The sequence below is a fragment of the Melanaphis sacchari genome, unplaced genomic scaffold (assembly GCF_002803265.2).
Source record: "Melanaphis sacchari strain LSU unplaced genomic scaffold, SCAv2.0 Contig41_pilon_pilon, whole genome shotgun sequence".
Classification (NCBI taxonomy): domain Eukaryota; kingdom Metazoa; phylum Arthropoda; class Insecta; order Hemiptera; family Aphididae; genus Melanaphis; species Melanaphis sacchari.
Genome location: NW_020271269.1, coordinates 206235 through 223296, shown reverse-complemented (window position 1 = coordinate 223296; position 17062 = coordinate 206235). Strand labels below are relative to the sequence as shown.

Below are 17062 nucleotides of genomic sequence, written 5' to 3'. Positions count from 1 at the left end.
TTAAATTTATTTAATTATATTATTCAACAAAAATTATAATCTAAAAAATATTTAACAAGCATACATAGTTAAAAAGTAGTGTAGATACATATAAATAGTGAACTGTTTTAAAATGTAATGTTATATATTTTTAATAAAGCTACAGTTTTAAAATATAAAAATTTAATTAATTTATTTTAATTGTAATAAATTAGAATAATTCAACTTATTTTTTCAATATTAAAAGATTTACAGCTAATAATCATAACATAAATTGAATTTCCAAGTTTGGTAAACAAAAAAATATAAATATGACTCCATTAGTAGAGTAGTTGATGTTAAAGTAATGTTTATAAATTGTCAATTTTTATTTTTCAGTATGACATTTAATATCTGTGTATATTAATAGCTATGAAAGTGTAAATAAAAAAACTTTAGTTATAATAATAGGAAACAAAATAATAATAATTAATAACTTTGGTAAAGTATTAAGATAGTAATTGAAAATCAATAATATTATGTTAAAAATTCAAAAAATTAATAGACAAACACTACTTAGTTTTAATATACTACGTAGATACTATTTTTTATGTAAACGTACAACAATCACTTGCTTGATTTTTCACTATTTCTGATCTACTAAGTTTGCGGCCAAGTTTAACCCCTGATATCTGTAATTATAAAAAAAAATATATATTTCAATTTCTTCATAAATGTATTAAATTATTCAACCTTAAAATATCACTTACTAATTAATGATTTTTTTACTTAAAATATTTTAATATATTTATTACATGTATAAAACAATTATCCCATTAAAAATTAGTTAATACGTTTCGCAATTTAGAAGTTTATGTATACCTATTATTACTTGTAATTTTGACATTATTGAACACTAATAATTAACTAAAAAAAGAAGCTCAGTTTACCCAAAAATAATCAATGATGTGTTTTTAAATTCTTAAATTTAATTAATTATTTTATTCAATTATTTTAATTTATATAAAAATTACTAAAAAATTCAAGATATTACCGAGTTAAACAATTTGAGTTCAATCTCTAATCCATTAAGGTATTAAATACAACTTTTTAAAATATATTTCTTGATCAAAATTTTGTTTGGATTAAAAATAAGCACATATTATAAGTAAATTATAAAACAATAATAATACATACGTAACATCGGAAAAGGATAGAAATAGCACCTATACCTCTGCCCATCTACACTACTTCGAAATAAAGAGTTTTATTATTATTATATCTTTATTGATGTAATAAAACTTATGGTAAAATTTATATTACTTAGATGATATTATTTAAAACAATAGCAAAAAACATATTTAGTAAGTAGAAAAACACGATTTTATCATTCTTAACTCATAGAAGTCTTACAAATTAGAAGATAGTGATTTACTGATACCTATTGAAACCATATAATTTATTTTTATGACATCAATAATTATTAGCCATAGTTACATACTATTTATCTATTTTGTAAGCCTTTTAATATTTACCCAATTCGCCCTGTGGGACAAATTTATCATCTCTTTAAATTTTAATAAAAATAAAATTTATATAAAATTTGTACATAAAACAATATGATAAATGATACTTAGACCAATTTTGAACTAATTTTTTAATAAACTATAAAAATCAATTTTAAATTTATCTTACCGGTCTATTGACATCAATTTCACCGTTCAAAACTTTTTTGTATAAATTTTTTGCTAACTCCTCAAAAACGTCTGATACGTTACTTGCTGTTTTGGCAGAAGTTTCGAAAAATAATAAGCTATTTTTAAAAGAAAAGTGTTCACCTTCAACTCGTTCTACTTCTCTATCATTTTCTAAATCTCTATAAAATAACAATAAATTATATTAATTATGAAATTTAAAAAAAATAGAAATTGTATATATAGGTATTGTTAAGCTTTTGTATCAACACATTCATGAAAATTTAATATTTATTTCCGGCAAAGTAAAATAATTATGTTATTACTTATGTTCGTGATGACTAATAAATTATAAGTAAAACGTGGATTTTATAGGTCTTACGTTATTTCATATTTTTATTGATTTTTCTAATTTAAAAAGTTTTATGTAACGGCTATATATTTTTCCTAATATAATGTATATAGTTATATTAAATGTATATATCGATTAGAAATTAAGTCGTTATTTTTAATATTCTTTCAAACATAATTACCAGAAAACCAATGATATCAGTTTTAATTTTTCTGAATAGATTTCATAAGTGTTAAGAAAAAATATAAAATTAAAATTAAGAAATTAAAAAAAAATTTATAAAAATGTATAAAATATTAATTAATAACTATATCATAATAATATATGATATGTATTCACATACATACAATATATTATATATTTAAACCAAAACTAATTTAATCCAAAAATAGAATTTATAGTGATGAACATTCAGCTATTTTGTTCCATAATGTAAGTTTATTTTTCCATTTTATTGTTTATATACATAACACGTGTATACATTGTACATATAATATACAACATAAACATAATAATATAATGTTAAAAATTATCCAAGTAAATTTAAACCATTAAATACAATAATTTGTTAGATTTTATAACTTTTTATCTAATTATAAATTCAATAGGTAATGAAGAGAGAAAACAAAATTATCACCTATAAAACCTTGCCCATGAGCCATAACAGTCTTTTGTCAAACTGCTAATATAAAATAATTCACTTAAATTAATTAAAGTCGTATAGTGAATAAAAAAATAAATATTTGTTTACATTTTGTTGCCCACTAACGCAAACATCATTCTGGAACCAGAATTAAGTCGAGCTTCCCTTAACCATTCGCTAACATGTTGAAACGAATAGCGTTTAGTTATATTGTAAACTAATATACAAGCTGCAGCACCCGAATAATACGATCTAGCTATAGACTTAAATGCTTCTTGGCCAGCAGTATCCCAAACAGCTATTTTGATTTTCCTGTTATACAATGACAACGTCTTATGTCCATAATCTACTCCTAAAGTAATAATTTAAACATAACACTTAAAAATTATAAAATAATTAAAAATTTATAATATTTAATATTATAATAATATGCTATGTTATAATATTTTCATATAACTGAAAATTTGCCATAAATAGTTTGAACCAGATCACAAAAATAAAGTTGAATCAGACCAATAGTAAAAAAATTACCTTATATTTTCATATTTTCAATTCTGAGCAAAGCGATGAATAAATTGGTTTTACAATGAAGTATGTGAGTGTCTATTTTTTTTTTTTTTTTTGTTCCACCTATACGTTTTATAGTAAAAAATACTTTAATCTTGAACGTCGAGAGTGTTTTTCAAAATTAGATCAAGTTGGTACTTTGAAGGGCATGAAAGAAAAAATTCTAAGTACTTTTAAAAATAACATTGAAAAAAAAACATTAACTTTTAACCAAAATTAAAATTTTTTATTTATAATACAATTCAATTCAAATGATATTTTCTACTTACAGATATTTGAAATTTAAAGTATTTTATTTTATTTTTTTTTTTCATTTATGTATAATAAAAATTTTATTTGTGAATAAAAAGGCTTTTAAAATTTAATACAAGAATTTTTATAAGTTATACTTACCACATTTAACAAAAATCAATAATACTTAGTCACAATGTTTTTTTTTCAAAAGTATTTCAAGTTAACAATCTTGAATGTTTTCAAATTATTTTGTAATTAAAGATTTTTAAATTGTTAATACTAATAATACTAAAGCTTGAAAATTGAATACAAGGTTCCTCATATTTTTTTCATTTAGAAACCTATAATTTTCAAAATAACATGAATGCAATTTTGTTAATTTCAATCGTTATTAAAAAAAATTCAAGTTTAAGTTTTGATACAATTGGATTTTAAATAAAAAATAATGATCAAAAAAAATCATTTGAAGAAACTTGAAACATTTCACCGTTCCGTTAACTATAAGCTATTATTTACTATACACAATGTAATTTCCAAAGTATTTGAATTAATTTTGATATATTAACATCACTAACCTAATTATACACTTCTACGATTCATCAGTATTAGCTTATAAGTTAATAACAACTAGTAATGATATAATAATTATTATTACATAGTATATGTGATTTGTTTTAGGAAAAATAAATTCAACCTATATTGTTACTAATAAAAAAAATTAATTATTTATAGATATCTAAATAAATAAAAATATGGTCTGATCAACCGTCTCCGCTCAGAATTATATTTCGTAGGTATACAATAATTCATAGTTGAATTAAAATTTATTATATTCTGAATACTGACACCTATTCAATGATTAGATTTACTCGACAGATACTATACAACAAAGCGATTATATTGGTTTTTTTTATTAGTTTGTTTTAAATTTTTGTAGAATTATTATTCTACACTCTATATTATACGCATAAAATACTGTTTTAGATTATTTTACTTACATTAATTTAATAACGCGCACAAAACGCGTTCTTTACAATAATTTAACATATACCTACGATATATACTTACCAATATATTATTATAAATCGCCTTATGCATTGTAGAATTTAAAATGTTTACAATAAAATATTTATTATATAAATGTATACCTATGGTCGTCAGCTCTTTAGAATCAAACTCATGGTATAAGAATCGTCTAGTAATGCACGTCTTTCCCACACCTAAAACACATGATAGAATTATTTGTATAAAATTAAGTTTCAAATACGATAGTTTCCATTAAAATAAATTATAAATTTAAAATTTTATATTTTATTTCTCGTTTATTATTATTTTAAAAAAAAAAATACTTATAAAAATGAATATAAAGGTTGTAATCAAAATTTTAATAGAAAATATATCTTATTTTATATTGTTAATGGGAGATTTTTATTGACATCATATAATAAAAATTAAAAATTAAAATATATTTAGAGCTTATAATATAAATAACCTAAGTATTGACATTTATATAATAATTAAGTACTTACCTACATCTCCCACCACAATATATTTAAACAAATAATCATAGCATTCGTTATTTCTCGGCATTTTAAAATACTATTTAGTTAAGTTATAAATTAATTAAACTACAAAACTATCATAAAACCAAAAAAATATATATATTTAAGTAGATATATTTTAAAATATTAATTTTTACAATTTCTGAGACGTAAATAATAAGTAGTAACAATGTACGAATGACAATTGTTCAATTGTAACAATTATAATAACCTATATTACTGAAAACAATGACAATAATAATAATACGTAAACAAAACTATTGATTCTATAAATTTGTGAACTATTGTACATTGAGATAATAAAAAAAATTAAGTTCAGAGATCAGCAACCAGTAAATATATTTACTAATACGTATATATCATATTACTAAAATATGATTGTTTTACTTCCATACAAGTACCCTTTTTAGGTACTAAATTCAAAAACCATTGGTGTTGACAAAAGATAAAAAAAAAATAGAACGTTAAATAGCATGTGCGACGATAAAATTGAATGTTACCACGACAACGCGCGTTGTCCAGTGGACAGGAAATCATTTTTTCCAGCAACTCTGAAAACAAGTAACCCTAGAATAAGTACACTTAACTATAACGAAGAACATTTACATGTTGTTCGATCTACGTGCAACACTTGGCTCCAGTGCAAGAATATCTTAGTTGTGTTTTTTTTTTTTATGTACCTACATAAATTCAGTCGCATATATTAACTTATTCAAAATGTTTGTATCTGTTTTACTTATTAATGCGTTGACTTAATTTTATCGAGTTAAATTCCTACATGACCCACATTATTGATGTCATTACATATAGTATAGGTCTATATAATGAAATTTATAATCAACAGGTCAATTTTATCACAAAACATGGAGAGCGATTTGGGTGTGATCTCCGTTGTCTACTTATCAATGTTTTTGGACAATGTACTTTTGACTGTAGTTGGTGAGATAATATAAATTATATTATTACGTAGGTATAAATAAACATTATTTATAGATCCATAATATTAAAAATGCCATATATATTATAACAGTATATTAGGCATGTACATTTTGAATATCAACAGCGTAATAAAAAATATTGCGCTTTAATTCAAAGAAAAATATTCATAGTAAAAAAATTCACACAAAAATAAATTATAATTAAAAGTAATACTACAATAAATCATAGAATTATTTATGTTGTTGTTAATTTTAATTTTTAACCAGCTTAACTTTGATATAAAGTAACAATTAAAGTTAGTAATTTTTAGCATTTAATTTCAAAATAATTATTCAAATCGCATAATTAATACACGTATTAATCAATGAAATAATTATTATGGTATTATTTGAAGTTTTAATTATCTAACATAATTTTTTTGTCACGTAGTTTAAAATGTTTAAACACTACTAAATCAGATATAACAATTTAATTTCAAAACATATATTATACTTTACAGTTGATATATAGCAGAGCAAAATACTTAATGTACCTATTTATTATATTACCTATTTAGCATACATATATATCGATTATATTGATCCTCAGACAAGTCTTAAACCTTATTCTATTTATTTTTATAAAAAAATTCTTTAAAATAATTTATTTTAAAAAAAAATAACTTTTTACATATTATTTTAGTTTTTACTGAAATCAATAATTGTAATTACCATAAATTTATGAGGAAACTCACAATTTTGTAAATTTGTTGGAAAATAATTTATAAACATTCAAGATTGAAATTTTTACCTATTTTTTATTCCATTTGTATACAATTATACTTCGTAATATATTTTTAAAAAAAATTAATACAGCTATAATCTATATAATATATTGAATCCAAGTAAAATGTATTATAGTGCCAATTATTCCTGAACATTTATACATACAATGGATCACCAATACAACGCATTTTGTAACTAATGTAACTAGAAGAGACCAACCGCTTCTTTCTAGGTAATATGGCTTAAGTTTTATTTGATATTTATTTTACTCAATATATGTATGAAATATATTTAGTTCATTGATCAAAATGAAATCGCAAACATTGGAAAATGAAAATGAAACAATAGGCATCTTGTTATCTTCAAAAGCTATTATCCAGTTATTTATGAATCCTTTAGTGGGAATTTTAACATCATACGTCGGATACAGTTTACCAATATTCCTTGGATCAATTCTTTTAATTATAGTATCAGTTTGTAAGTAATTTACTTTAAAATGTATATAAATCTAATTTATAAAATGTGTATATAGACTTCGTAATTTACAATCAACATAATATTTGAAAGATCTTTAAAACAAGAAAAATACATTTGTAGCTATTATATATAATTTATTGTAATGTCACAATAATATAATGATGAAATAAAACTAGTTATATATAAACTTTAATTTTATAAAAAAATATTTCATCTATTCAAATATGAACGTAATTAAATTATCAATAAATTGCATAAAAATTTTCAGATTTTAGAAAATATTGTATTTATTTTAGTTAAAAATATTAATAAATGATAGTAACAATAATACAATAATAAAATTGTTAATTTTTTGATCTAATTACAATAATTACATATTAGATACTTATTCAAATTAAGTTATGTAAGGTAAATTATTAATTTGGAATTCGATTTTATGAAGATAAAAAGAATAGGTGCTTGCAATCAAAAATCAAAGTTGAATTATTTTTAGGAAATAAAAAACATAATACATTATAACATTATGATATATAATAAATTATTACCAATATAAATCATATTCTCATTATTTATAAATAAAATTATAATTTTAAATGCTTGAATTAAAAACAATTTGTTTTAAATGTCATCTTATTGAAAACAAAAAAAAATATATAATTTATTTTTAATACTAATATATTAAATTAGTTTTTTTTATAATTATAGTTTATGGTTATTTATTCAAATATATTAATCCATTTATTAATTAGCATTATGTTGTAACGACCAATTTACTGCTCAGTTATGTTACCTATTTGTTTTCAAAATACAGTGTTTGCGTATGGAGAGACTTTCGTTTCATTACTAGTTGCTAGAAGTCTTCAAGGTACTGCTTCAGCACTAATCAGTGTTTCTGGTATAACTTGTTATTAAATAAACATAAATATAATGGATATTTATATATCTATAATAAATTATATTTCAGGTATGTGTTTAATTGCTAATCAAAATCACATGTCAGATTTGAGACGCAGTAAAGTAATGGGTCTAGTCATGGGAAGTATAGCCTTAGGTGTTTTAGTCGGTTATCCATTTGGTAGCATACTTTATTATTTTGTTGACAAGTCAACACCATTTAATGTTATAATATGTGCCATAACATTCAATTTAGGTAAGTTATATTTAAAAGTTTAGAAATATTAATATACTCGTGAAAAAATAATAATAACAGTTAAAATCCCTAGATGTGATGGATGTTATTTATTTTAATATTTCGGAAAACAATTTTCAATAAGATAGTTATCAAAATGTCTAACAATAAGTCGTTCTGTATATAGAATTAATTTAAAATTTAGTACATACCTTAAAAATTTTAAAAAATCAATTAGTGGCAAAAATCCAGATGAAAAATCATTATTTTCGTTTCAAAGGTTAATATTAATGGTATAATAAAAATATTATAACAACATTTGTTAGAGAATAAATTATTACTTTCGTAATACGTTTAAATATCTTATCTTCAAAATTTAAACTTGGCTGTACAAAAAGATGTATCTTACTTTAAGTGTTATACTAAATATAATTTTTAAATACTAGTAAAAAAAAAAACTCATGAAGAATTTAAAATTCCATTTTCAAGCCATAATTTTTAGAATTAAAAAAAAAATATATATACGAACTTTCAACTAAAAAATAATATTTTAGTGGCATTTTCATGATTTTGACAAATTTCATCAAAATTTGAACTCAAATAAAACTGACTTATAACTAAATTATAACTTTATATTTGTATATTGCTGTGAGGACAATAAATAAAAAAAAACCTTAGTTAAACTATAAAACTTTAAGACCTAAAACTTAAAAAAAAAAAATATTTTTTTCTCAAGTCTTTTTTTTTAGTTCAGAGCTAAAGTATTTTAAAAATTATATCATGTCTAGAAAAAGCATTTTTTATAGTCTTTCCGGATTATTTTTAAAAAAAAGTTCTGGAAATTTTTTAAAACATTTTTCCTACTTCAAAACGTGATGACAAACCTAAAAGCTAAATAAAAAACACATTCATATAATACATTCATTAGTCAATATCTAAAACAATCTAACATATTTAAGCTTATAAGTAATATAAAACAAATTATTACAAATTATTTCATGAATACACAATATTAAATGAGTACATCTACTTAGATACGTATATATAAATAATTCAATTTAAATAACCTATAATATTTAAAATAAATTTAACCAGTTGTAAAGTATAAATTTTATATGGACCTACTAGAATTGTTTTTAGATTTAAGTGATCATTTTTTTTTTTTTTTTCAAAAAATATATTATAAATATACAAGTCTTACAACTCAAAAAGATTGATTTTTTTTTCTTTAACTCAATTAAAATATAATAAATTATAAAAACTACATACAACTACAATCAATAAAGAACATTGTATATTGTTTTTATTTTTCAGGTCTACAACTTTATATTTTTAATTTTAATCTCGTACAAAAGGTTAGTATTCCAATAATATGTAATAATTTATCATGTTTTTTAATTTTCAGTTAAATAAAAAATACTTATACATTTACTTTCAAACATATTCAATATTTAAGGTTTATAATTTTTCTTTTTGATATATATAATATGATGAAGACATAAAAACAGAATACATTTACAATAAAATTATTTAGTTATTTAAAAAAAAATAATTTATATCATATAATATGGCCTATTTGAATTAAAACGGTATTTTACAAAAAAGTTAATTTCAGCTTTTAAGTTTCATATTATTAACAATGGTTATGTTTTTAATTTACACATTATGTTGTTAAAACACGCCACTCAGTTATCCTATCATGACATTTTCTACCTACTTAACACTTAATATATTTTTGAATGAAAGTTTTTTTTTTTCTAAACAGTTAAATATATTATATTGTATTTCTCTCGCCTACCTATAGAAACATTCAGCTTTCATCTATTCTCATAATCTCAACTACTTGTTCCCTCATTTATCATCTAGTTTACCCCTAAACTGTTCCCAAGCTTTGTGTCCTCTGAAAATAACATTTTATATTCCTCACAAAATTCTTAAGCTTCTTCTCCTTCCTTACCTTCTATTTCGTTTCTTTTATAAACATGACAAATGATCAATCTTCTTAGTTTCAGAGTTTAGTTAATCACTATCTTTATAAGTACAATTCTATAGTCTATTATATTAATTTTTAGCTTTCTTTTATACCTATATAACCTACTATTTCTTTCACTATCTTATTTGAAAACTTTGTTAATCTATTGTGGTCTAAATAGTAAATATATTTAAATTATAAATAATTTAACATAAATATGATTATATTTATTAATTATTTGTACTTCAACAATGTGTCTAACTTTTGTTTTATACATTAGGAAAATTCATTCAATGAGATATTGCAATTAAAACAAACATCTAATGATAAACATCAAGTAGGTATTTAATTTAATTTTTTATAATAATGAAAATATTATTGTAATTTATTATTATCATTATTAAGTTACTGTGTGCATAAATAAAAAAATAATTTTATTCATTAATTGATTTTATGGTCAAATAATCACATTATTGTTTTATATATTTACTCATAATTTAATTTAAAATTTGTCTAGTTTTTTTTTATATTAACATTTATTATACTTTATAAAAACCTACCTCACAAACATTTTTTTTTAATTGAATATTTCTGTCATTAATAGATTCATTTTAATAATGGTAACTGGAAAGATCTTTTAAAAGATGGATATATCCTGTTAATCATTTTTTCTATTTGTCTGACATCATCTGCCATGGCTATTTTGGAACCGTTTTTACCAATTTGGCTCATTCAAATTATAAACCCAGAAGTAATATGAACTTTTTGAAAACTTAAGATACTGTAATAACATCGTCATTATTTCAGAAATGGCAGCTGGGTACAGTTTTCATTCCGGATAGTCTCGGTTATTTAATTGGCACGAATTTTTTTGGAACTTTGTCATACACAATGGGACAATGGAAAATGGCAATACTAGCAACTCTGCTAGTTGGTATATCAGCAATTGTGGTTAGTTAACCGTCATATATTCAATAATTTATAATTACCAATGTTAGTGAAATAAGTACCTACTCATAACTTACCGTGATATTATATTATATGTATATTTATCATAACTTAACTTCATATTTTAAAAGATTCCGGCTGCTACGACGACAATAGGACTTATTTGTCCACATTTTGGTTTGGGTCTGGGTATAGGAATAGTGGATTCAGCTTTGGTTCCCATGCTGGCAAATCTAGTGGACACCAGACATCCAAACGTGCATTATGGATCGGTATACGCACTCCAACAAACAGCCGTTAGTTTAGCATATTCCTTTAGTGAGTTAAACAGTTTACGTAATATTATACTCGTACATTATTAATTACAATAATATTTTTCATTTTTTTAAAAACAAATATAATATCGAATTGATTTAAATAATATTAAATACTTCTATATTCATATTTAAAATTGTAAAATTTTATTGTGCTATTATGATACTATTAGATAAAATAAATTTTATCATTTAGTATGTACCTAATATATATTTAAACCTGTACCTGTCTTAAACATATTTACTGAGGCAAGTACTGTAATTTATGATTTAAGGTCCTATTTTTGGTGGTCAAGTGGTTAAAATTCTTGGATTTCCATATTTAATGAGAACTGTAGGAATCATAAATATATCTTATTGCTGTCTGTTAGTATTTTTAAGGAAAGTTTCGAACAACGAAACGGAGAAGGTACAAATAAATATATCTTTGATAGTAACCAAACATAATACACTAATAATTTTTTTTTTTTTAGATTAATATTGATACGTCTATTCCCGATTATAAGTCCACAAGTGTTGTATCATTCTTTAACAAACATATCGCTTATAAAAAACTCGACGAAATGGATGAAAATAATTAAAATCGTTAATGTTAATACTATTAATAGTAATAAACACAAAGCTTAATAAGTATTATTTTATAGTTACATGATATTTTCATTAATAATTATTTTATATTTAAACTTATAATACAAATTCGAGAATATTCTGAAATAAAAAGGTTACAACTTTAAAGAGTAAAAAAATCATGCTGGTAAAAACTAAATTAATATTGTCCCACTTGGTGAGTTTTTTAGAAGTAAAAAATTCCAATGCATTTCAAGTTTAAAAATGTTTTTTGAATTAAGTATTTTAATAATTTCATATACTTAAAAAGTAAAGTAAAAACGCACCAACTTAAATGTAATTTATATAATATTTTCTAATTAAATAACATGTATACTTTTATTACATTACCTAAAATATTTTTTAATCCGTTAACTATACAATTTAATCAAAATAAAGTACCTAACTATGCATTGTAATTTATTGCAAAAAAAAGTTTAACACATATAATATTGTTTTTCTAGATTTAACATTTAAAAGCAATGGTTAAGTTATCAGTATTTACTATGGGGACGGCATGATTCAAAACACGTGTATATGTGGCGAGGATTTGTTACTAAAAAGTAAAAATGCAGGTGGTCACCCATCTAGGAAATTAATGACATTAGTCAATGCTTGATCTCAAAGCACGCAATGACTGAGGCCAACCACCGTAACATACTAGACCAATACATTATTATTATTATTATTATTATTATTATTATTGTTATTGTTATTTAACTATAATAATATCAAAATTAATTTATAATCACTAAGTCTTCATTTATAATGTTTATATTTTTTATAATATCAATTTTAATCAAAAAGCATAAAACCAGAGTATCCAATACTAAATTGATAATTATTTTTAACATACAAATGTTAGTTACGTGTAAACAAATCATTTAAAATGAGTTAAATTACGAAATTCTCATTTCTAAAAATATCCATTTAAAAAAATGATACAGAATATTGTAAAAAAAAAATGTATGATTATTCAAAATATATATTATAGTATATATAATATATATATTATATTATGTATTGCTATTATAAATTATAATAGACAATAGTTGACAATAAGTCACTTCTGTGGAAATTATGTCAGACTAACTTTCGTCCAAACGGTCGATAACAAATCGGTTACATTATTCGCTCCGACACATAAATATATAATTATGTGTGAGATAAACATAGGATCATAAATGTAAAAAAAATCGGTTTCATTAATTTTTGAAAAAAAAATTGTATCAGAAATATAGTTTTAAGAAATATTTATAAAAACTTAAGATTAAAAACATTAATACCTGATATTCAAGTAGGGATATTACATTAATTCTATCGGTATATATTTCGAGGCATCAATTAAAAATGTTATCTGAAATAAAAAAGATTTGTTGTTTTTATATTATATTTTTTGGATTTCAATCTTCCAAAAAACACTGTAAATGATATTTTGTACAGTCGAATAAACCATTCATTATTTCCAATCAAATTATATAAGCTCCCTCTCCTTGCTATCCCTAATGATTCTTTTCTATACTCTATTCACAAACGGCTAACGAGATAAACGGTAACCTTTTGCATACCTCATTTAATTGTCTTTTACTTTCAACACAACGTAGTGAAACCTTAATCCCTTATTGTCCTGCCGAAATGTCTTACCAGACATAATTTAATCAATTTTCTCATTCAATTTATTTCCTGTCACCAAATACCTACGACCTTCTTCATTTATAAATAAATTTACTTAACTCTCTAAAATATATTTATTTCATTACTTTCGAGGATTAATTTAATATATAAAATGTCAAAAACAATGATAATAAAGCTAAATTATGAAAACAATATATTATGATATTGTAACCTAATACATTAAAATGTTATATTATCCATACATTTTAGTTAAGTATAGTTTATCATCAATATAATATGATATTGTATCATATAGGTATTATACATTATTCAACGATTAATTATTATTGATATGAGTACATGATTAAAGAAATTTTTTCCTCGTCACGTATTGTAACAAAATGTACGAGATACATAAAATATAAGTTATATTTTGCCCTAATTAAGTATTTGGGGTGAATTTGCATTGCATTTGACAGACGACAGTTATTTAATATTTTACAGTTGAACTGCAGTCCGAGAAAGAGTATAGCGACCGATTTACCCTAGCTAGAGTAATGGGTAAGTAAAATATTGTACAAAATTTACAAAAACAGTGTGAATATAAAATATTATCTGTATCAATTCTATCCTGTATAATATACACAATACATATACTAATATTATATATTATATTTTATGTAATATTTGCAGTTATACTTAATATTAAAACTTTTCTTTACTTCAGGTTATTTAATAAGAACTCATAACTCCAATATTTGATTAACTGTTTTTCTAATAGTTAAAAAACACTGGAAACATAACATTAATAATAATACACTTTAAATAATTACAAATTGTCTATTATCCAGCTGATTAATGAACTGTATAATATATTAGGTATGCGCATGAACTATATAACACAAAATTGATTATCTGATGATATGGAAACAGGAGTCATTAAATCGAGGATTGAGGTAGGGAACTATAGTAACTACAAAATCAATAAGATAATTTTCTATTTAATAGTAATTACAATGTGTTGTATATTTTAATAGCAGAAAATATCTTAACAAATTAATAATATTATGAGTAGGTCTCAGGTTTTTACATCGGTTTAGAAAAGATCTAATAAAATATTTTGTCATGTTGTAATGCATAGTTACATAGAATTGTCGTAAATCTCGATGAGTATTTATTTTTTTCTTCGTCTTTATGTGTATTGAGTAAAAATATATAAAATTTACATATTTTTAGATAATTACATAAAAATTACATATTTTATACACATGAAATTAAATACTTAATTTTTTTTCACCATTATTTTTATTTTTATAATTAAGCGAATATTTACAATCCGTAGTTCTACTGTAAATAAAATAAGTAAATATTATATTATATAAGCTATAAAATACAAGGACAAAGCTTAAGTGAAAGGAATGACATTCATAGACATCTATTTTATTCTTAGATATTTATTTATTTGTCTAGAGACAATGAGTTTAACTAAGAACTAAAAAGGTCTCTGAACCTTATGCCGAAGTTTGATTAAATATTTGATTGTAACGGGCTATTAAGCTAATTATTTGAGCCCAATATCACCGAATGATATTATGACAGATACATTTATCGTTATATACTATATACATATATATATTTAATATAAATACAATATTAAATTTATAATTTCAAACTAACGCCATTTCAATTGGTTGTTAATTAACTTACCAAAGTAATAAACAATAACTAACAACTTGCAGTTCATCTCTAAAAGCTTCGATCCGTTTTCAAAGTATTTCTCATGTAAATCGTTTTTATTTTGTGTGCAAAACATAATTATTACGAAATGCCTGATACTTGTGTACGTGTAATAGTAGTTACAAGTACGTTACCTATACGTACGTATAATATTATCGGGAACACGCTTGGCGAATAAAAAAATTCAAAACGGACGAGAGGATTCGACGAATGCGATTATACCTATACGATGCGATACCATATTGCACCGTTAAACGGGGCGGTGGTGTCGTCGACGTTAGCTTTAAGATCTATCCATCAGGATCCGTCAATAATTTGGTACGAATGACGAACGTGCCGGAAGAACAACCTGCCGATCTGGGGAAGGGAGGGCGCGGCTTGTGGGTAAATCTGGTTATCCTGTGATCGATGGACGGGGGCGTGTCGTAATCGTCGACCGGAGTCAGCGGCCGGCTCCTCGGGATCGAGTGTATGTGCGACCCGGCCGGCGAGTAGTAGTTCGGGTTGGACTGGCCTTTGAAACTGGTCGACTGGCATTTGGGAGCGGCCACGTGCACCGAATCGTACAGGGCCTGCGTGCTCCTGTAGTTGACGTCGGTGACGCTGGCGCCGCCGGCACCGCCGCCGCCGTGACCGTAGCCGAGCGACGGTAGCGAGCTGGTGATCTGTTCGCGGACGATGCCGAACATCATCATGTACGTGCGCGGTATGAACACGGTGACCACGATCACGGTCGCGGTCGCCGTCAGGCCGACCATGACGCACATGTCGGACCACCGCCGGGGAAGCGCCGCGTACGCCGCGCACCAGCACAGCCAGACGGCGGACACCAGGTAAGTGGCGACGGCGAAGCAAGCGCCCTCCCGGTAGTTGCGCTTCGACCGGAACACGAACGGGGACACGACGCACAGGAGCGCCAGCAGCAGCGCGTCGTAGGACATGGTGCCCAGGAACAGCGGGCCGTCGACGAACACGTGGCACAGGTCGGACGACGGCACGGCGGCGGCGTGTATGGCCGCGAACTGGACCGTGAGCGCCAGCTGCACGCCCACGGTGAACGCGAACAGAGACGTCTGCAGGTAACCGTTGACGTGGCTCATGAAACTCGAGTCGCAGTCGCACGCGGCGATCATCGTGCTCCGGGCCAGCATGGCGGAGAACACGAACGCGCAGCTGCCCGACGAACCGAACAGCTTTGCGTAGCACACGGCGTGCCGCGGCCAACCGGCGGCGGTGTCGCGCACGGCGAACGGCACGGCGCTGGCGTACATCAGCAGGGCGCCGGCGATCAGCACGAACGTGAACGTCGGGTTGCCCTCCATCACGTCCTTCTTGCACACCCGCACCAGTATGAACGACGCGATGCACGCGGCGCACGTCGCGCCCACCGCGGACACGGTCAGCGTGGACGCTATCCACACGTCCTCCTTCCACGTCACCAAAAGCGGACCGCGCGGCGGAGACTCGGGCGCGGCGGCCGACGCGGGCCGCGCCCGGCACGTCGGACACGACGAACCGTCCGTCTCGCTGCACTTGTCCAAGTACGTTGGCC

At 25.6% G+C, this 17062-nt stretch overlaps 3 protein-coding genes across 3 annotated transcripts in view; 1 reads left to right on the top strand and 2 right to left on the bottom strand.

Annotated features, from left to right (window-relative positions):
- Positions 1-566: 566 nt before the first annotated feature.
- LOC112597465 (ras-related protein Rab-2A-like) lies at positions 567-5063 on the bottom strand. Its single transcript, XM_025343525.1, has 5 exons — positions 4978-5063; positions 4597-4668; positions 2756-2999; positions 1654-1834; positions 567-650 (listed from the first exon to the last, which is right to left on the bottom strand). The coding sequence occupies exons 1-5, from the start codon at positions 5036-5038 to the stop codon at positions 567-569; spliced, it is 642 nt and encodes a 213-aa protein (XP_025199310.1). The 5' UTR covers positions 5039-5063.
- Positions 5064-5634: 571 nt separating this feature from the next.
- On the top strand, positions 5635-12780 carry LOC112597466 (synaptic vesicular amine transporter-like). The gene is made up of 14 exons (XM_025343527.1): positions 5635-5729; positions 5855-5949; positions 6849-6945; positions 7009-7190; positions 8002-8085; positions 8155-8340; positions 9634-9674; positions 10572-10628; positions 10896-11042; positions 11099-11242; positions 11371-11557; positions 11829-11962; positions 12027-12160; positions 12624-12780. Coding segments are annotated over exons 1-13 (1464 nt in total). The 5' UTR covers positions 5635-5727; the 3' UTR covers positions 12135-12160; positions 12624-12780.
- Positions 12781-15800: 3020 nt separating this feature from the next.
- The window catches only part of LOC112597454, an 18319-nt gene continuing 17057 nt past the window's right edge, over positions 15801-17062 (bottom strand). The window contains exon 8 of the mRNA XM_025343511.1: positions 15801-17055. Within this exon, the coding sequence (XP_025199296.1) occupies positions 15801-17055 (1255 nt within the window). The remainder of the gene's footprint in view (positions 17056-17062) is intronic.

Coding starts and splice junctions, on each gene's coding strand:
- LOC112597466 (XM_025343527.1), top strand. Junction 7,191..8,001: donor TTTAATTATAGTATCAGTTT/GTAAGTAATTTA, acceptor TTCAAAATACAG/TGTTTGCGTATGGAGAGACT. Junction 8,341..9,633: donor TGCCATAACATTCAATTTAG/GTAAGTTATATT, acceptor TTTATTTTTCAG/GTCTACAACTTTATATTTTT.
- LOC112597465 (XM_025343525.1), bottom strand. CDS start 5,038: ATGCCGAGAAATAACGAATGCTATGATTATTTGTTTAAATATATTGTG. Junction 4,669..4,977: donor TATTGTGGTGGGAGATGTAG/GTAAGTACTTAA, acceptor CATGTGTTTTAG/GTGTGGGAAAGACGTGCATT. Junction 651..1,653: donor AAATTGATGTCAATAGACCG/GTAAGATAAATT, acceptor TTATAATTACAG/ATATCAGGGGTTAAACTTGG.